The sequence below is a fragment of the Acanthochromis polyacanthus genome, chromosome 8 (assembly GCF_021347895.1).
Source record: "Acanthochromis polyacanthus isolate Apoly-LR-REF ecotype Palm Island chromosome 8, KAUST_Apoly_ChrSc, whole genome shotgun sequence".
In the NCBI taxonomy this organism is placed as follows: Eukaryota; Metazoa; Chordata; class Actinopteri; family Pomacentridae; genus Acanthochromis; species Acanthochromis polyacanthus.
The window spans coordinates 20,129,396-20,151,065 of record NC_067120.1 but is presented as its reverse complement, the minus strand read 5'-3'; the positions used below and the strand labels follow the sequence as shown (position 1 = coordinate 20,151,065).

The 21,670-nt window shown below is 39.8% G+C and overlaps 1 protein-coding gene across 6 annotated transcripts in view; it reads right to left on the bottom strand.

Annotated features, from left to right (window-relative positions):
• Positions 1-21,439, bottom strand: part of LOC110968331 (alpha-1,3-mannosyl-glycoprotein 4-beta-N-acetylglucosaminyltransferase C-like) — a 56,397-nt gene extending 34,958 nt beyond the window's left edge. Inside the window, exons 1-3 of one of the 6 annotated variants that reach the window (XM_051951775.1) lie at positions 21,072-21,439; positions 15,400-15,494; positions 10,035-10,087 (exon numbers count right to left, since the gene is read on the bottom strand). In XM_051951775.1, the coding sequence (XP_051807735.1) occupies positions 10,035-10,087; positions 15,400-15,467 (121 nt within the window). In that variant the 5' untranslated portion in view covers positions 15,468-15,494; positions 21,072-21,439. Of the gene's footprint in view, positions 1-10,034; positions 10,088-15,395; positions 15,495-21,071 lie in introns of all 6 variants that reach the window. The other 5 variants (XM_051951774.1, XM_051951776.1, XM_051951778.1 and 2 more) reach the window with 5 other exon arrangements.
• Positions 21,440-21,670: the final 231 nt, after the last annotated feature.

Sequence of the window (21,670 nt, the reverse complement as noted above, 5' to 3'; positions counted from 1 at the left end):
TTTCAATGAGTGACTGTATTCAGAGATAAATACCATATAATCTTACTGTTTAAATACTGGTTCGATGCCAACATTTTCTTTATTATGTTCTATAGGGATCTCAGCTTAAAGACAACTGAACCCTCACCAGCAGATTTGGTATCAGAAGAAGAATTTTTAAGACCAGTTCACATCATGATACCTTTAAAGTATGTAGGGAGTTTCTTTATTTTCTAAAATATTCAAGCTACTCAGAGAATGAGGTGAGCCAAAGACTTGTGCTGGTAGAAAACAACTTTCAGGTGTTTTTTTTTTGTTTTTTTTTGTTACCGGCATCTGCGCTAATCAAAAGAATCTGTCAGAAAACTGAGTCCTTCAAAAGGTGGGGATGTCTGGCAAACCTAGCACCTTCACAAGAGACAGGCTGGGCTTATAAAGACTGGAGGAGCTGTGGTCTGTCTGTAGCTGCCTGCTGGGACACTTTAACATTGCAGCAAGGCACATTTTGCATCATCTTGCAAAAGATAATCTCAAAACAATGACCAAACTTACAGTCCCTGTCACTTTAAGCATAATCTGCTTTATATTATGCAAGAAAAATGTGTCTGCTCCTGTAACGCTGTGTATCTGTTGGAAAGTGTACCCTGCAGTCTGCTTTTATGTTTTATCTAATTATTGAGGGTTTTTTTTTACGTCGGTGGGGGATCGCTGCATATTTGGTCCACCGTCATAGACTTCTGGCAGGAGTGCCATCACAGCAATAAAACCAGAAAATGTTAAACTACATCTAAAACTAGTTATTTAGTCACAAAGCAGGTCTTGAACAATGCAGACTGCCCCACCTAATCACAGATATAATAGTTGTCATTTGTTGTCAAACTGTCTGCTAAATCTTCTAAATTCAGAATTTTCTCCTTTATCCAAACCCTCAATCCACCGACAGCTTTACTCTCCACATTTTTCCTCCCTCGTCTTTGGCATAAAACACCGCAGACTGGCTTTGGAGGTAAACATGAGTGATGCTGTGTGCAGTTTGCTGACTGCTGTAGCTGTGTGCCAATCCAGAGACTCAATCCTCAGAAGGGCCCAGCCTTGAAAGCTGTGTTCTTAATGAAACCTGAAAGTCAAATAAAGCAGTCTCAGTAGACAGTAAAACAAATGATGCATTCAGGCGCAACTCATAGACTTGTAAAATCAAACAATTCCGAATTTATCACCAGGAAGTGGCCCTGAAGCAGCTGTGTGCACGACTTCCTCTGCGTCTTCACAGCGTTGGGATGGTTCACTGCAACATAGCGCTTCATCAGTGGACCAGGTTCAGGGGAGACACCGTGTACTGCACTGAGACTGTCACTTATTCTCTGAAATTACAACTTTTCCTTGAACCAGGTAAAAAATAAAGAAGAAAATTCAAATTGGAATGATGGTTTAATTTCACTGGAAAAAATTTCCCCTCTCAAAACAAGATAAAAAAGCTTATTTCAAGGAACTTTCACCTTGAAATAAGTGAAAAAATCTGCCGGTAGAACAAGTGAAAAATGGCTTCGTAAGACTTCTTGAAATATGATATGATATTTAGAATACTGAGATCTTAATATTAGCTGGGACAATTTATTTTAAGCTTAACTTTAAGGGGTCAAGCTTAGGTGTCTTAAAATAAGCCAGACATCCTCAAAAAAAATAGCAGTTTTTCACTCAAAAATAGATTTTTGCTTTCGTGTAACCTCCTAATTTGAGACGTATTAAACTTATTTTGAGTTTTCTGTAAAATACAACTCAAAAGAAGATAATTTCAAGATTGTTTGACTTAACTAGATATTTAAGATGCACTGTCTTAAAACAAGTCCCTCCATCTTGCTGAAAGTGTTGTACACTGCAAAAACTCAAAATCTTACCAAGTCTTTTTGTCTTATTTTTAGTAAAAATGTCTCATCCCACTTGATTTAAGATAAATTCACTTAACAAGTGACTTTTCAGCAAGATGGAGGGACTTGTTTTAAGACAATGCATCTTAAATATCTTGTTTAGTCAAACAATCTTGAAATCATTTTGTTTGAGTTGAATTGTACAAGAAAATTCAAAATAACCCTCGTGTCATCCTGCGGGTCAAATTGACCCGTTTTAAAGTTTAAAAATGTGGAAAAATATACATTTTCAGAGTGAAACTTCTGATGTCTACATTTACAACATTTTTGTGAATTTTTTTTAACATTTTTTGTTGGAAAAAAAGTTAAAAATGTTTAAGAACATTCACAAACAAAATCGATTTTGATGTGAATGTTCTTAAGAGATTATTACAAGTTTAACTGATATGTATGTAATCACTTTAGATATTTTTAGGATTTTTATGGAAGATTTTACTCATTGAAAATATTTACAAGAATTTTCTTGTCAAATTTGGGGGAAACTTTTAAGGAATTATTAGAACTTTCTTCTTGAAGTTTTTGCAAATTTTCTGACATTTGGGGATTGTTTTTGATGATTTTCTGGATTTTTTTTTTTTCAGACAAGGAAACAATATTTTTGTTGCCCGTAAATGAAGACAGCATGAGGGTTAATACATGTCAAATTAGGAGGTTACATGAAAGCAAAAATCTATTTTTGAGTGAAAAACTGCAATTATTATTTTTTTAGCATATCTGGCTTATTTTAAGACACCTAAGCTTGACAATCCTGGTACAATATAGTTTAAAATAAGTTTCACCAGCTAATTTTAAGATCTAAAGATTCTAAATATCATATCTTATTTCAAGAAATCTGACCAAGTCATTTTCACTTGTTCTATTGGCAGATTTTTTCATTTATTTCAAGGTGAAAGTTCCTTGAAATAAGTTTTTTTTCTTGTTTTGGAGGGGCATTGTTTTCTAGTGTAATGCAGTACATTTGCACTCTTAAAAGTTCCTTTCTTATCCTATTAGTACACAAGATCATAAATTAAAAAGGAAGAGATAGGGAGCAACGAAAATCGCAAAACCAAATCACTTAATGCTTAAAAATATTAGAGGTTCTGTCGCATAAGTGCTAAAATGATCAACACAATAGTGATGTAATTACAAAGCGACTCTGAGGGTTCACCTGCTAGCTTACCACCCAGTGAGGCACCAGAGGCAATATAAACGATTTCAACTGTTCAACACTGTCTGCCTGCTTACTTTTTCCACACTCAGCTTCAGGAGCATCGCCAAAAGCTTGGAAAAAGGTCACGATCGCCCATGAACAAGATTTATACGCAAGGATTTGTGGACGACTGGCACTGCTTAAGGAGACAGTTTTCAAGATAATGACAGAAATGAAGCCACATTATAAAACAAACCACTATTTCAACTCATAGTGCAGCAGTACAAGACCACATGGAAGAAAATATCAGTTATATGGCCCAGAGAAGAACTATTCCAATTACTTTGAACAAACACATTGTCAAGTTTGTTCAAATCTGACTTCTTAAAAAATGACAGAAAAGATTCTGCAGCAACAGTTCCAGGAGCAAAAATGTCCAACGTTATGTACAGGGGAATGGTAGAAGCATTAATTCTGTTAAATAATTCACTCAAAAAGTGTTTGTCTTTGGACGTTATCTTTGGTTCCAAAAAAAAAAAAAGTAGTGTGACTTGTTCGACATCGTGTAAGGTGGAGGTTGGGGTGGATGGATAGGTCAACAAAACATCAGACTATACCACAGGAGAGTTTACCAGAGACATCAAAACTCAACCTGCGTCAGCATGCTATAGATTTAATTTATTTAATCCAAACTACGATTGTTATTTAAAACCGACTGTTAATTAGTATGTTGTCATGTCAACAATCATCTCTGTGCATCACATTTACATATTTTGATATGTTTTCTAAGAAAATAAGAACGTGTCACCCTTCAAATTGACAGGACTGATTTTTTTTATGTGTATAAAAACCTCAGAGGTCTTAATCTATGTATCTGAAACTGTCGTCAGTATTCTGCAGCTCCATGGTGGAAATACTCAGCCATGATGTTGACTGCTTATTTTGCTTATTTCCAGCATATAAAAAAAAACTCACCATATGAATATATTAACAAGATAATAAATACAGGATTTTCACCAGAAGGGGTTGTTACGATTATGTAATTATATCTCATACAAAGCACCAGAATGAGTTTTTGTGCTGTCATTGTCATTTTCAATGCAGTTTTCAAGTACCTGAAGTTGTGGACTGGCTGGCTGATGAGGACGCTCCTGTTTCATGCTTCTGTTTTTATAATGTGGTGAAGGGTTGCTTTACAGATGTATTTTCGCTGAAGTCAAGGGTAACAGAATAATAGAATAACAGAAGCTGCTATACTTTTCTCTGTGTGTGCATGTTAGGCAGGGAAAAAAGAGAAACAGCCAGGTGGTATTTTGAGAATTCAAGTGCTTATTACGATGATCCTCTTCAGAAATAACACAACATGGATGCCAACAACGTGCTTCAGTGCAGCAGCTGGGTGGAAACCGAAAAGAGGTGTGTATAAAAAATATATGTCATCAATATGGGAAAAACAAACTTACTGGAAATTTCACTTTCACATTATTAACCAACATTTCATTACACTTATCTATGTATTCATCTTTAAGTCTTTAAAAAGCCATGGAAAACCATTTTTCCTGTTTTAAATCTTTAGTACAAATCCACAGATTCATTACAGATTTTTCTATCATTGCGAGACAGCAGCACGGCGTCACTGTAACTATGACAACAAGTGAACACCACGTCAGCTGCCTGCTGACAGTCATATGATTGCAATCCTACTATTCAAATTTAAACAGCCCTTAAGCTATTCATCTGTGACGCAGTTTTCCACCTGGGCCATTAAGCAAATCTCTGCTTAAAATACTTGAATTTGATCAAAGTTTTTGTCCTTTTTAAAACTGTGCCCAAAATAAACCATTTGCATGAAACAGTCTGTAAAAAATACAAAAAGGTTTTGTCCTTAGTGCAAGGCTGAAGACATTAGTGTTGACAAGTATGGAAACAAACAAAAAACATAAGTAATAAAATATCAAAGTATCTTTGACCAGTACTGGTAATAACTGTGCGCACTCAGAAGATGTTCTACATGTTGATTCCAGTTTTTTTTTTCCATTTTCTTGAAAATTAATAATCAAAGAAATTCAGCTCCCGTTTGTATCTGTTTTATGACTTTTAATGTTAGAAGTTTGTCACACTGCACTGAAGACATTTTTTGCTTCACTCTACTTCTCACCATGGTTGTGCTGTTAACATAGAGGTGCAGGATTTGATATTACAGTGGAAAATTGGCCCAAAATTAGTTAAAATGTGACGGGAACAAAGCACGCTAATAAACTGATTGGGGCTCAAAGGATGACGGTGTTCCAATCACACTTCCTCTCATACTTAGTAAACCACTAACAGCACTAACTGCATTACATCAAAAACAAAGAGCAACAAATTCATGTGAGACTGCTCAGTATTCCAGTGGAAAACAAGAGGATGATGACACAAATCTAAACACCGCCGACATGCCTGCACAACACAGTACTACAGCAGAGTGGAAATGGAAAAGAATAAAATGGAATGTGAGAGCTCAGTAGCAGGCGAGGCTCAGTGATGAAATCTTCTCTGGGATTTGCAAAAGGAGGGGTAAAAGCGAGCTCTGAATGTCAAACGCTTATCCGATCCAATCACAGACGGGTTTCAGTTTTTGTCAAAGAAGAGCATATCCCTACTAATTAGTGAAATAATCCCTGATCTGAATCACTGTCATGAGCGCAGCACAGACCACGTGTTGGGAATTTGACTCGTGTGCTCTTCACAGTTCAGCAGGTCGCTGATATAAATGGAGGACTGATAAGCTTCCATGTGATTGTCCTTCTGGCTCCAAATTGATGGCACACTCAGTGATTAGTCAGCTGTTAACTGATTTGTGCTCATTATTAATGCCATTATAACTGCTTATCTTAATACATTTATTTTTGCTGATGCAGCTGAACTGATAAATCACTGTGTGGCAGGGTTTTTCACCAGCATCAATGTACGCCTCCTGATATTGACGCAAATTATAGTGTTATTAATTATTACTGTTAAAAATTCTAACAGCAGCAGTGCAGTGCAAGTATTTTTCTCAAGTGGCGTAAAGTACAATTTGGAGTACTTCTGTGGAAGAAGCTTAAAACCACCAAGACTCTTGGTAGAGTTGCCATCCAGCCAAACTGTCTGTTACATTTAAAGGACTCTGAAATAGGAGTAAAAATATTCTTTGATCTTGTGAGTCAAAAACTGCACTCTTTGGTCAGAAATCCGAGCACTGTGTCTGAGTAAACATCAAGTGCTGCTCCTGACCTGGTATGACCCTCCCTACTGTGAAGTACGGTGGTGGAAGCACCATGCTGTGGTGGTTCTTCTCAGCAGCAGGGACAGCGAGCCATTGATTCAACACATGCAATCAAAGATGATCCCTGGTATGAAGGCTTGGTATGTAAAAGTAGTCCCGATGTTAACCACACAAAGTCCTGCGGAATCCTGAAAATACTCGGTTTTCAAATAATTCTATAAAGCTTTAGAGTGTGTTTGGGCTCATTGTCCTGCTGCACTAAGAATGAGCATCCACAAAGACGCAAACCAGAGAGAGACGCAAACCACGCTCCATTCTTCAGACGTCTCTGAAGAATGGAGCGTGATACCCCCAGGCTTGTATATTTGCACCACCATGGATCAATATAGGTTTGAATCATTGTTTTTCATTGGGCTTCTTGCAAACATCCTTTCATTACTGACACAAATCTCGCTTCATCAGTAAATAGGACATTCTCCATGATTCACTGTGAAATGCTGTTAAGTCATCCCAAGAGTTTGGCCTTGTTTCCTCCTATCTGAGGAAGTGTCTTACAGACACGACTCGTCCTCTGAAACTCTAATAGACAGCTTTCATTTGACAGGACTTGTGTTTATCAGAATCTTACCTTCCTTATTTAGTAGCCGTGTTTGTATCTCCCGTGAACAAAGCTGCACTTATTGATCCTCTGATGTGTGCTCACCTTTGATCTTTCCTGATGCTGTTTCAGATACATCTGATCCAGTTCCCACAAAGCGTTTCAAAGCTCCATGCACTGATGTAAATATCACCATTCAACCAAGTGTGAGGGTACGTACAGACCCCTCTGTAGACATCCACCTGCTGCCCAGCATTTGTGCCTACACAGACTCTCGCACTGCAGGCGCACCGACTGCACATAAAGCAGGAAAACAAATGGCCCTCAAAGCAAATGCTTGTTCAGAGAAGGGACTGTACAAGGACATTCTCAGTCATTTTAATTCATTATTACTAGAGCTGCAATTGAAACAGTCACTGCACTAACTTTAGAGTAGCCTTAACTTTTCTTCTGACAGCGCCCAAACACAGCGGGAAGCTGTAAATTTGCCAGAACTCCTGTGTTTTCATGCTCCATGCACTGCCCTCTTAGAAACCTTCAGCTTAGATTTGATGCTGAGAAAGCTCCTCTTTGTTCAGAGTGATATTCTGACATCTGACATTTTCACTTTCCTCTCATGCCATGTTTCCCTCCATCACAATACTACTTAGTGAGCAATGTTCTGCTGGAAACTCGAGGCACAGCCATGTTTATAAGAGGTGAGCAGTGGCTGCAAGTAAATGGTTGTTTACCTGAACAAACCTCTGATGAGTCGATCAAATCCACACGAGTTTCGTTGCTCTAATGGAATGACACAGCCCAAGGAAATGTGAGCTTTTGTACAAAGGAGCTAACATGATTGTGGCATATCTGCCTGTTTGTGCAATAAACCAGGAGTTGAGCCCAAAGATATCAAAGTACAGATTTCCGAGGTAACCTCAAAACGTCACTTTTTGACACCTTCCCGAGTGTGAAGGGAGTAATTCTCAGGAAGGACCAGCTGGGAACATGACAGAGAATTTTACTATTGTATTCTCAGAGACCACCGAGACGAGACAATCTGGTGGAACTACTAAGACAAACAAGAAAGATAACATAAAGAAGAACTCATCGTGGCATAAAGGTGGAATTGATTTCTGCGGTGAGTAGAGATGCTCAACTTTAAATGGCCCTCCACTGATAGAACAACATCCAGCAGGTAGATGGTGCGTTGCCACGGTGACAAATGAACATGGTCTACCTTAAAATGACCTTTGGGTTCATCGCTGCTTTGGATTACAGATAGAATAACAAAAGGACAAAAAGCTATACTTCCACCTCTCCTTTGAGTAATGATGAATATCAGACTGAAGAGACTAATGATTCATTCAAAGAGGCTGAAAGACATTTTTCAGAACAGAACAACAGAAATAATCACAAAGAGACGGTGATTTTTGTTCTCCTCCCTCCTCTTTGTTTCTCTTTGTTACTTGGCACTTCCACTTGTCCCCTTTAGAGGGAAAAATCACCTTTAAATCAATACAAAGTAGTGCTGAGTGATCACCTTTGTCCCGTGATGAGACATTTCTATCCTGATGGGAGAGGTCTCTTCCAGGATGACAATGTCCTCATTTATAGGGCATGAAGGGTCGCTGAATGGTTTGATGAAAATTACAATCACCAAATATCAACCCAGCTGAACAGCAACACTAGATGTTGGACTGGGTGTCCATCTCTTCAGCAGAGTTAATTTCTATATTTTGAATAATCATCGGTCCTGATGTTGAACGTGCAAAGTCATGCAGAATCACGACTCATGAGCTACTGCTTTTCCCTGTTGTGTGCACATGCTTTGTGCTGCGGTCCGTTTGTGCGCAACAGGAACTGAATGGGAACCTTTTGATTGCACCTCTGTCATTATAACACAAACACTTGCGTCTCTCGACACCCCAAAAGCTGCTCAAGAACTAATTAAGGCTTAGAGTTATGCACAATTAAAGTTCTGACTGCTTCGAGGGACGAGTTGGTGCCTTCACAGGCAATCAAGTACCTTGTGATATTTGCGTGGCTCCACCTCTGACTCACCTCTTTGCTCGTTTTTGGATTAGCTGGGAGTTAGGGGGTTATTTACAGTCAAGATGTCAATGACCAGAGCCACCACACTAAGCTCCCAGGTTATTGAACAATCCCCCCAACTCCTCTATCAAAATAAAACATCTTTTCCCTTTCCCTAGCAATATCCCATTAGTTTACACAGCTAAATTATTGCTCCCTTGCTTTGCACTACACTCCTGTTTCAACAGCATCACAAAGGATGCTGAGTTCAGCCTGATGTCTGATCATGGAGGGTGTGTTTCTTTGAAGTTCTACTCATCCTGTTGCCATCCTCCAGGCACACGTGACTTTGTCATAATTACTTTTTCCAACAGAGGTGAAAGCGGATCTTTGAATCATTAGACATGGACGCTCAGCTCACCTCTTCTAATATCTCATCTCATCATATATCATCATTTGAGATCGTCTCTAAAAGTTAACCTTCAGTGTGGAGGAGGATGACACGGGAGGAATGTTTCTAGGGTTATTCCAGCCAACAATAGACACTTAAACTAATGTCAGAAGTATCCATTATGATGATATAATAACTGAACATGATTGCTGTTTGATATTATGACAACATTATAAGTAGGTTTCTTTTTAGGACCAGATTAGCTCTGTGAAGTATGAACTCCAACAGCTGCTTTTTCTGCCTGTTAAGCAGCTTAGCTTTCTGACATCTCTGTTAGAGGACACATTTGCTGCTTTTCAAGCCAGATTCTAATTCCACACAAAACAAATCACCTTTTTGTGAAGCTGAAAGCACATATCTGTATGTTCCAACTTTAAAGAGGAGGTTTGAAAACCACACTTCATATCATTCTATTGATTGGATTCTTCTTGCCCACATCTGTGCCATCGGCTGACAATACCGCACCTGCTAGCGAGTAGTTTTAGAGCTGTGGAGGACATAAAGACGTGCCTGATTGCACAGCGAGCTCCCCTTTTGTGAGAACAAGGATTTTTATTGAGGGTTTTGAAGGCCTTATGATTGGCCCTACTCTTCTCTTTTTATCAGTGAAGCTGTAGCACAGTGATTTTAGTCTCACTTTAACAAGTTTCAAGTGTTCTCTAAATAAAAACCGAGTGAAAAGCACTGACCGTTGTGTGTCTGCTCCTCTCTGCATTCACCAGCACTGGGCCGTTTAGAACACCTGCAAAACAAGTGTTTGTTTTAGTCTTCATTTCTGGGAGCATAATTTCACTGAATTTTGTCTGTAAAAGAAAGTGGGAATGGTGAAGGATCAATCAACCAATCTAATTTTGTGATTTGGATTTTTAAAAATAGCACATTCAATTATGACATTAAAATGCCACATAAATCTTAATGCTCCTAGGAAGTCATCCAAACTTCCGTCATTCTTGTGTCTTTTGAATCCTTCTCTCTTTAAAACATCACTTTTGTCTTTTCCTTTGAGACAAATTGTTAAAATGTCCTTGAGCCAAAACCCCCAATACCAGTTCTAAGAACTTAGAGCAGACTTATAGCTGCCAAGATGCACTTCAGAAGAGGAAAAGATAATGATGAAGAAAAGAGAATCTTTGTCTCTGCATACTAAAACATCCACAGATAATAGAACTAAAATGGACGGAGTTGTTAAAATACAGCAAAAAGCTCTGAGAAAATATACTAATGTTAATAAAGCTCCACAATTGGAAAAAGTCATCCTGCTCCAGACCTCAGAGGTTAGGAGCCTCCTTGACTTGTATCATTCTGACGAAGTCCTTAAAGTGATTCATGGCTGCTTTTACAGAAGCATTAGACGTCCTGTTGGGAGCAGGTTGGTCAGCGCTGTCTTGCTCTGTCCATTGAGCTACACAGTACCAGAGGTTTTTGGCACTGACAAGAGAAATTGGGAGGATTATGCGCTCCGCCTGCCAACACAGTCTTTTGATCAGAAGCCAGGTAATATCAGACAATCTACATTAATCCTACCATCTCTTTCCGCCCTTGGTTCCTGTTCTCATTCTGGCCGACCTCCTCTCTTACCAGGTTGTTATCAGTTGGAGGGATAATTAAGCCTTGTGGGACTGATGTAGGACTTCCTCTGCTAAGTTGTCAAAAGTTAAAGGGAGGCAGATCAAACGCCTTTGAAACACAAGTGAAACGAAAAAAGAAAAACTCTAATCTGCCAGAGACAACAGACGTATTGTTGAAGATGCTTTCCTTTGACCCTCATCCTGCACTTCAAGGCAAAAGTTCACTAAGACTCTGAGCTGAGCTGGAAATGATGAACTAAACTAATCCGCAACTGGCAGGAAGACGCATTAATGTTTGAATCTATAGTACTCCACTAACAAAAAAAAAAAAAAAAGACATTTTAAAACCCTGAGTTAGTGCTGACATGATTATTAAATTCACTGAGTAACACAGAAAACACATCCGCAACTTTAAGAACAACTCCAGAATTTTTCTTTTTAAATGTAGAAATGTGTCCACAGATTTCCATAACTGTAGAAAGAAAGAAAGTTATAACGATAACACAAGCAATTTAACAACCATTTCTATTTTTGGACTTTTTATAGATGGAAAAGTTCCGATATGATTAAGTAAGCGTAGCTGCAGCGCTAACATACGACAGGAGAGACGAGTTGATTGCAGCAGTGCAGCTTTTTGCAAGCTATCTTTGACTTTTGAATAAAAACTGTTTATTCTATAACCATTAGAAATGAGCTCATTGCTCCCAGCAGTAGCTCATCGTCCAGTAGTTTTCTGACCTTCCAAACCTTCCGTGGCACTCAGCCCCAGGCCTGTGCACCCCTATCTATTAAATCTATTTAAAAAAAACTCACTCATAATATTTCTTTAAAAAATTATAATTTCCTAAAACAAGTGAACAGCCAGAATCAGCCGCAGTGTGTGTGTGTGTGTGTGTGTGTGTGTGTGTGTGTGTGTGTGTGTGTGTGTGTGTGTGCCCAGGTTCTGGCTATACTTGTGGGGCCCAAATGTCCCCACAACTATAGGAAAACCAAAAAACATGTCATTTGTGGGGACCTCATTTGGGTCCCCACAAATGAAAACAGTGTTTTCTTGGCCATGTTGTTGTTACTGAAAAAAGTAAAAGTGCAAAAACGTTTCTTTAGGGTTTGACATTGTTTTGGTGTTGGTTAAGGTTAGGGTAAGGGTAAGGGTTAGGGGTTAGATATGAATGGGAGTCAATGGTAAGTCCCCACGGAAATAGCAGAACCAGACGTGTGTGTGTGTGTGTGTGTGTGTGTGTGTGTGTGTGTGTGTGTGTGTGTGTGTGTGTGTGTGTGTGGTAATGAAGGAACATATCACTTCCTGCCATGCTGATGTGGTTTTAATAGTGTTTTTGACAACAGTGGAGCTCTGCATCTCAGAGGAACAAGATTTATCAGTTCAGTCCATGAGTGGTTTAGGTTTTTATCATGGGATTAGTTAACTGTAGAGAAAATATAGAATCCGGCATTATTAAAAGATTTGAGCTTTTAGGGGTTTTATTTTGTAATACGTCTCTCACACTTAAGCACGTGGTTAAGTTGAGATGCCTTTACTTCTTCATGCTTCTCCAATTAAACTCCGTTTGACAGTTGTTTTGCAGAGGAGGCTCTCACTAAAGCCAAAGCGAAGACAATAGCAGAACAAAAGAAGTCAGTGTGTTTTTCTTTGCATGCATACGTTAGAGAATAAGAGTCTTAAACCCTTGGTTGCCTTATGTATTGGAGCATGGGTGCCTCATTTTGTGTCTGGGTCATTCTGGGACTGAGCTCTTCATGTGTGACTGAATAATGAACAGGGAGCGGTGGCCAAAAGAAAGGAAGGCAGGCAGCTGTTATTTCCTGTGAGGATTCAAGTGCTTATTATGGTGATCTTCATCAGGAACGACTTGGCATTGATCACAACAACATGCCTCAACACATCAGTAGGGAACACGCTGAATGAGGACTAAATCTGCCTGTTAATCGTCAGCATGGAAACAACAACCTTGAGAGGAAATGCTACTATCGGACTCATGGAACGAGACTTTATCAAAGAAAAGATGTCTGTCGTTATTTGACAGTGTGTTTTATCTAATCCCACAATGAAAAGAAAATTCTATTTCAGCAATGTGAAATATGAAGCCAGAAGATCACAGGTCTGGGTTTTATCAGATTATCATAGATTGGATAGATGGATGGATCTTTCCTTCTTTTTTGGTTTGAAACAAAAAACAAATAGATCACATGATTTCATTTTTTGGTTAAATATTTAAATTCAAACCCACATGGTTTTCATTTTTGGTTTCCAAACAAAATATGGAAAAAGAAAAAGAACCCAAAAATCATAAATGAACCACACTTCATTGTTTTTATGAGTCAGACGCTTACATTTATTTTTTTTCAGTTTTTGATTTTGAAACAAAGAACATGAATCTGTTTGGTTTGGGTTTGAATTACAAATGAATTGCAGATTATCTGACAATACCCAGCCTGTCATATCCTGTTTTGTTTGATTTTCTGCTGAGAGAACTAGTTTGATCAGCTGTGATAAGTAGCCACTGGACCACAGTGGAGAGCAGCTGCATGTTGTGTTTTCATGTTGTTGAGAAAGAAACGAATGAAGCTAAAGAAAAAATGAAAACTTAACAACATATATTGACATCTAACAGCATTTAAAAAATTTTTTTAGATAGAAATAAGTTTCATTTTATTTATTTAACTTTAAATGTTTCAGGTCCTTATGCTTGGCTGCTGGTTGTAGCTTCATATTGTGACATCAATCTTCTGATTTAACTCTCAGCAAAAAAAAAGAGAGAGAGAGATTCATCTCCTCAGTATTACTGCAGAATCGACTGTTTCTGAATTCCTTCCTTCCAGGAAATCCATGGAGGTCAAAAGTTAAAATCACACCCTGAGGAAATTTTGTTTGCGATTCAGAGTGGTAAGTTGCAGATCTGTACCTGTAAACAGTCTCTGCTCTCTGAACACATTCGACAGCATCTGCATCAAACACAGACACTCACCTTGTCACCATCAATAATGTTTACATCAAAACATTGTCCTGTTTTGCAGTGAAAATAGACGGAAATAGATCGAAGTGATTATTGCTCTTCAGAAGCCCAGTTGTGCAGACGTGCTGCAGTGGATCAGCAGCAGCAGTTCACATGAATTTTTAATGCTCATGTTGGAGTCAAAACCACAGAAAAGTTTTTAATTGTGAAAGTTTCTGTTATTGAGACAGAAATAATTCTTCTGGATATGGGTGTTCTGATTTACTGGTAATGACAATAACTGTGATATTTAAAATGTTGATTCTGTGGTATGAATGCGCATAAATAATTTAAGAATCTAGTTGACATTCCAACATAGGAACAACATACAGTACAGTTATGGTTACACGCTCTCTGTACTGCCAACAAAAAGTGATATACTGTATGAGCACAGTGCTTTTGAAAAGAGTCACAATCAATGCACAGTCCGTGGGGAATCACTGTAGATTAAGAGGAAAATAAAAGTCTGCTGCTCTCCCTTTCCAGTTCCAGATCTGCATACAATTAAAGCTGTGAATTGTCACATTTGGATGAAATGATGACTCAGACTGATAACTAACGCTGCTGCTGTTCCGATGACAAGAGTCGCATTTGTGGCAATAACTAGAATGTGCGACTGAAACTAATTTGAAAACAGTGTGAGAAAAGTCTGTGTAGATTGTCAGTCTTCCTGGTCTTGGTAATCCTAGGAGCTTCAGTAGAAGGAAACTAAGCTTATATTTTTGGTTATGGAAAACGTTTCACCTCTCATCCAAGAGGCTGTTCTATCTGACCAATGGGGAGTCCCATATATATACTGTCCCTCCTAAACCACAAGGTAATAACCCATTTAGCCAAGACTTACATGCACTGAGGTATGAATGGTTGTGATGATGGTGAAACTTTATGGAAACAGGTCTTAAGACTGCATTAGAAGTACCTGAGAAGTGGTGTCCTAGACTCCCTCGTCTGTTTTAAGATGGTTGTTCCATCTTAATATAGATGCTTCCTTTCATTGTCTCTCAAACTATCTGACTTTTCTGTCCAGAGTGTGGACAGATCAGTCCACCTAACATCTTGTCTCAGCAGTCCACTACTTCTAGAAGATAAGGGACCATTTTTTGAGGACAACACTTATCCAGTACTTATAATGCAGTACTGAAGTTTCACATCCATTAATGTCTTGAGTCCCTGACCTGGCAGTTTCACAACCATTTCAACCTCTCCAGGCATTGAATCTGTAATCATTAATGGGTCCATTAGCCATGTGATTTAGGGATGACAACATATTGGTATATCTGGAAGTCTCCATTAATCACTTACAACTGAAGAAGCCTCTTGGATGACGTCTTCATAAACCAACAAAGAGAAATCCATTTGCTTTCGACTGAAACTCTCACAAGTGTGAGAAAATGCTTCACACGCTGATCTGTGACTGCAAAGAAGAGTCCGAGGTAACAAGCTACAAACCTTAACAATACAAAGCTCGTACCTGCCTGCTGATGTTGTCAGTTTGCTTGCTGTTAGTGGGAAGGTTTCTGCTGTTTGCTCTCTGGGCTGGCATGGATCCTCAATCACAAAATGAGACGGCCTGAAAAGAAACAGAAAGGACAGAAGATGAATAAAAGGTGGCACGTGTCGTTTTATAATTCAAAAGACTGTGATGCTTTTTCATCCACACATCCTCTAATGAACTGTCTGTCCATTAGAGACGGAGGACTGCATGTTCAGTCAGACTTAAGCGTTACACTTTCACAAACAGAACATCCTCCGATGAAAATGCTCTTTTCCAAAACACTGCATCTGTGCCCAGACAGAAGAGGCTCATTATCGACCATCTCTGCAACACTGTTGTCTCGTTAGTTCAAAATCGGGGCTGCTTTCTATCACAACATGCACATTTGTAATTTGTATATATATGTAGTCAAGTGTGTAGAAAGTGTCAGCACAGTTTGACAGACTATCAAATATACATTTTACACTTTATAGCATCTCAGATGCATTTCACAGCCCATATTGTATTAGATGAGCATTTCACAAACAGAAACCAGTGAATCTTAATTTGATTTAGTATGACAGCCACATATTGTTGTCAAATATACATAAATAAATACCGTATGTCAGTTTAAAGCCAAACCAAAACACAATATGGTTATGCTTAGAAACCTTTCTGTTAGGGTTTATAGGAAAAACATTTTTTGTTTAAACATGCTTTGCTTTAAGATATGTAATAACTATAACAGTTGGTAATTGTACAAACCTTTTTTTTTTTTTTTTTTTTTTTTGGAATTCAGAAAGACCACTCACTAGTAATGTGTAAGAAAAATTCTAAAAATAAAATTGCCCGAGAAGTGTTGAAACCAAGCAACGGACAGCAAATCTCTCACTAATTTGTCAAATGCAGCATCTGTTTATTGCACCGTGCTTGGATTCAATGTAGCTAACATGTTATGCTGTGTGTTCTGCTTCCGCCTAATACAAGATGCTAAATAGCAGGAGTGAGAGAGGGAGTGCTTCTTGTGAGGCTGCAGCCTTGATTAAAAGAAAATTCTGGTGCAAGCAGATGGCCGTGTAGACTTTGCTTGCTTGCTTAAAAGTACACGGTCCACCCACCTTCCATATTTTTCATACTTTATTTTACAGACAGGAAAGCTGAAAAGGGGACAGATTACTGACAGCCGAGAAATAACAAAACGCTCTATTGTTCTGACGTGAATCGACATTTTCAAAGTTTCTGCAGTTCTTTCTGACAAGCTTTTTAATCGAGTTGCCCACTTATCCGTTGCCTTTGAATGTTGTTTCAAACTAGTTTTTTTGTGTTTTGTTTGTGCCAGCAGGTACATTAGAGTTTCACCAACTGGAGAGTACATTTGTTGATACTAAATTTACAACTGATTCTTATAAATTCAAGATTGTGATTTGTCTGAAGGTTCACTAATAGGAAAAATTTTATTCAATTTACAACCCTGTTTCCACAAAAAAAAATGATTAGACTCTAGCATTTAAATTTTGCGGAACACTGTGTAGGGTTTCGGCTTCAAGACCGACATTTTCTGTCCAGCAAGATTCCTGTTTGTAGTTAGATTTAGGTGACTTTGGCAGAATGAAATATAAGGCTTAAGAAATATTGTTGCTTTGTTTAAATACTGAAAAAGTAATGTCAGTGTAGTTATTTTTCATAGTCAAAGCTCAATTGGCTATCATCTTTGCCAAAGCTTTCTTTAATGAACTCTCTAACATTCCTTGCAGTGCTGCAGAGGTGCTCTTCATGTTGCTTACAGATCCAGCACTTCCTACTACATCTAGTGCCCCCTGTCCTGCTTCCATATACGAGGGTTCATTTAAAAAACTCTGTCTGCAGGGCACGTGTCCAGAGCTGTCATGGTGTCATGCATGAGACGTGTGAGAAGCAACTGTCATGATTGAGGTTGCAACAGAGCAGAGTGCAGTCAACAGCAGGACCTGTGCTGCAGATGTTTTTGCAACTGCTGGCAGATGTGCGTTTGCAATTTCTCCATCAATTGTAGCAGAAAACAAACAACAGATTTTGTGTCAGTGAGCAGCTTCATTGATCCAACCTTTACTGATGGTGAGTCTACAGCTCCCACCCAGAGAAGAAACAACGGTTTTCATAGTGGAACAGCAGCAGTTTCCAACTCGGTAAGACGTGTCAGGTAAGAAACACCAGGAACATGCTCATTAATTCTTCAACATTCACAGGGTTGTACATCATGAATTAATTCCCCAGAGTAAAACTGACGAGGCTGAATTCTACTGTAGCATCCTGAAGTGTCTGAGGAGAACGTTCCACACAAACAGCCTGAGCTGTGTCTCGATGGCACGCCGGTGTTCCAGTGCACTGTGAGCAGCGATTCCACCACAATCATCTCTCTCCGCTTTACTCACCAGATTTGTCCTCCTGTGGCTTCTTCCTCTTCCCCAAAATGAAATTCATGTTGAAAGGTTGCCGTTTCAATAAAGTGTAAGAGATTCAGCGCTCATCACAGATGGTGCTTGACATTTATACATAACAGGACTCCTCAGCGTTAAGTGTTGTAGTAGCGCTGGGAGCACTGGATTGCTGCATATAGAGAATGTTTTGATAGGGATGGTGGTTGAATTTAATTTCAGGGACAACTTATAAATTTTCATAAGAAACATCTCAAATCTTTTGATGACTTCCAGGACCCACTGCTTTGGAGCGAAAAAACAAGGCTGTGTAGTGTCGTCAGAAGGTGGCGGTGTTTGGATACGCTATGCATGACTGGCAAATAAACAGAGTACAAGAAACCAAGAAAAAAAATCGTTTTTTGCCAACCACTTAAATACAACAAAGCAGAAGAAACAAAAGTTGGTCATCTATGAGCTCAAAATGAAAAGAAGCCTTCGGGAATTCTTTTCAACCAGGAAAGTTGTAATTATTCTTTCATGTCCTGTTGATGTTTCATGCTGTCTGGAGGCGAAGGAAGTGTGAACAGGTTTGCTATGTTGAACTTATTTGATAAAGGTACTTCTATCTGGGCTGCACAGTGTTAGCACTGTTGGCTGGTTAGCACTTTCGCTTTGCAGCTAGAAGAACCCCGATTCGTGTCCCGGCTTTCCCCGGATCTTTCTGCATGGAGTTTACATGTTCTCCCTGTGCATGTGTTGGTTTTCTCTGGGTGCTCCGGCTTCCTCCCACAGTCCAAAAACATGCCGAGATTAATTGATGATTCTAAATTGTGCATGAGTGATTGTCTGTAAATAAAGCTCTGCGACAGACTGGCAACCAGTCCAGGGTGTTCCCTGATTTTGCCATAAGATAGCTAGGATAGACTCCAGCACCCCCCTGCGATCCTAATGAGAATTAAGCGTTGTATAGATAATGGATGGATGCTTCTATCTCCCATTATGTACATTAGCACTTTTCAGAAGCAAAAACTCAAACAAACGTAGAAAAGTCTATTCAAATCTTACAGAACTTTTTCTAATCAAAACCTCAGAAATACAAATGGAAATACATTACGGAAACACAGCTCCTGATGCTGAATTTCACTGAAGGTAAAAGAGATGTGAACCTTTTAACCAGAGGAGGTGGTTAAATCCTGCTTTAGAGTGCATAGAAACATGGATTAGTAATGTCATGGCCAATACTTAATTCTGCTCAGTAAGCTGACTTGACCCTCCACGATAGTTTCTAAACATAACTTCTCAAAGATAAGGTTGCAGTCGAACAGGTGAGATTTTAAAATGCACTGCAACAGATTCAGAAGTGCATAACCAATCTCAAAAGCCTGCAAAGCCAGAATCTTTTTCACAATACATATTTTGCAACCTTGAGAGGATTTGCATCACCGGTTTCTTCTTCCTCGTCAGACTTGCAAGTTGCGTGGAGAAAACAACTGAAGCTGGTTTTGAAGTGAGTGCCAATGGAATCAACGATGGAAGCTCCAGACGTTTCTTGTTCCCATACGAAACTGTCACTGCACGCTCTGAAAAGTTTACAGAGTTTAGTCTTGCGCTCGATGGTTATGACGTTGACATAATGACACAGGTTTGCACATAAACCCGTCTCGATTCGAGCTGTTAATTTTGTTTACCAGCTATACATCCTCTCCTCTACATTGTTCCTGCCTGTTCATCGACTGCTTAGACTGAGCTATTTCACTTGGCTGCATCGCTGCAACTTTAATAGGATGACTTGAATTTAAAAGAAGGTGATTAAGGTTTTGAAAGGCCCTGGCAGCTCACACACTGAGCAACAAACTCTATCAGAGACACTTTCTCTTTCCACAAAGCACACAAATGAGGTCAATCCAGGTAAAAGCCATTTTCCTTCATTGATTCCCCGTAGTTAATCTATACCTGTCACAACAGACCTGATGCAGGTAAAGAAATGAGGCAAATCAATGAAAAAGATTTTTAAGTTGCGAGACTACCGGGATGTGGAGATTGGGCTGGAAGATCGATGTGAGGGCCATGACCCTAATATTTTGTACATTCAATCAAGGCCTGTGTTGAGGACTACTTTGTGGGCCAGCCAACAAAGATAAAAATATCCCTTGGAGTCGTCCTTTACGGAGAGAGAGAGTGATGGAAATCCTGGCTGACGGTAAATCCAGCCTGCAATAAATGTAATTTCTAATTTTAAGGGGTCCATTAATTCTTGTCCAGCACTTCTGCCAGTAGTAGTTTTGATGGGGGTCATGAGGAGAGCTAACATTAATAACAACTGCCATATTACTAGTGGATGTGACTGGCAACAGCGTCCCGTTTGACAGTGTCCTCTTGCAAATAACATATGATGCCATTAGGTGCCATTATAGGTCAAACCCCACACAAACACACCCGGGCTGACGGAGAGCAACAGTAAATCACTCTAATCCAGCCGTGAGATGAAGGCAGGTTATTCCCTCATCGCTGAGGGGACGGGGATTTGTGTCACAAGCTCAGCTGCGGTTTACCAGCTTCAGTCACGATGAAAGCTGTGATAGAGCTCAGCTGTCACTCAGGAAGGCCGAGCCACAAATCTCTGATCACCTGCCTTCAACACGTCCAAAAGCCACCGACTGCACACCTCAGCCAGCGTGGACATGAGGGGGATGCCCAGGGAGAGATCCAGCTCCTCACCCGCTGTGGTTTCCCTATCACACACACAATCTAGATGCATACATTTTTTTTTTTTACCTCCGCTGTGTTACGAAACCAAAAAAAGAAGCTGCAGTGTAAAATCTGACAAGCAGCCAGGGCTTATTTGTGCAGGATTATCTTTTTTCTCTTTCTCTGCTCTCGTACAGATCGGCATCATCACCGCTGATGCTGTTCCCCTCCAGGTCCCTCAAGCGGAGATTTGACTCATCTCCCTCTCATCCTCTTCCAGCCCTCAGCCCCACTGAGTCCGCCTGTCAATACGGAGGCACTAAACGCTGCTCACACTGTCACGGAGAAACTGTAGCACGCCTTTTCACACTTTACACTGTCCTACTGTACAGCTGGGGTGAGCACAAACTAAACTGAGAGGAGAGATGAGGAGAATGAAGTCTGTTAGAGAGGCGTGTAGGAGGAGGAGAGACAATCTCAACAAGACCCAAACTCTACAGAAGTTGTTTGCTCCTCCCCAGCAAAGAAAAGGCAGACAGGAGGACCAAACTGTGAAAATTACATCCAAAGAGATGCAGAGCGAGCTTACCTGCCCTATGGTGCAGACTCACAAACAGATCTGTGGCTTTTCTGCTCCTCGCCGCTCCACTCACCTACAGTAAATCACTTCCATGACTCACGCAGAGGGAAGATAACCGGCTCTCAGGGAAAGTGGAGTAAACACTCGTTGCAAAGGCAGGCAAGGCGCTCGCTCTCACTGCAGTGCTGCTATCTCTCATCCTCGCCTCTCCTCCTCTGTCTCTTCCTTCACTTTGATCTCTCCCTCTCCCTCTCTCCAGTGGTGCCCCCCTCTCTCTCTCTCTCTCTCTTTAACTCTGCCACCCCCTCACTCTCCACCACAAGGTTTCACAAACAGAGTGTGTCTGCACCCACTGCCTCTTATTGGCTCTCACTTCGCTCTCTTCCTTTTTCTCTCTTTCCCCCCCACCACCATCCCCACCCTCCCCTCCAGCTCTCTCTCTCTCTCTCTCTCTCTTTCTGTCTTTGTATTGTCTGCCTTAAAGAGGCAATGCATCACACCCACAATTCAGAGCACGTCTGCACTTAAGCCACCTATATTTTAAAATCTTATCTGTGGATAAACAGCATTTTAGCGCTCTAAGTGCTTTTTGTAAAGATTTCTATTCA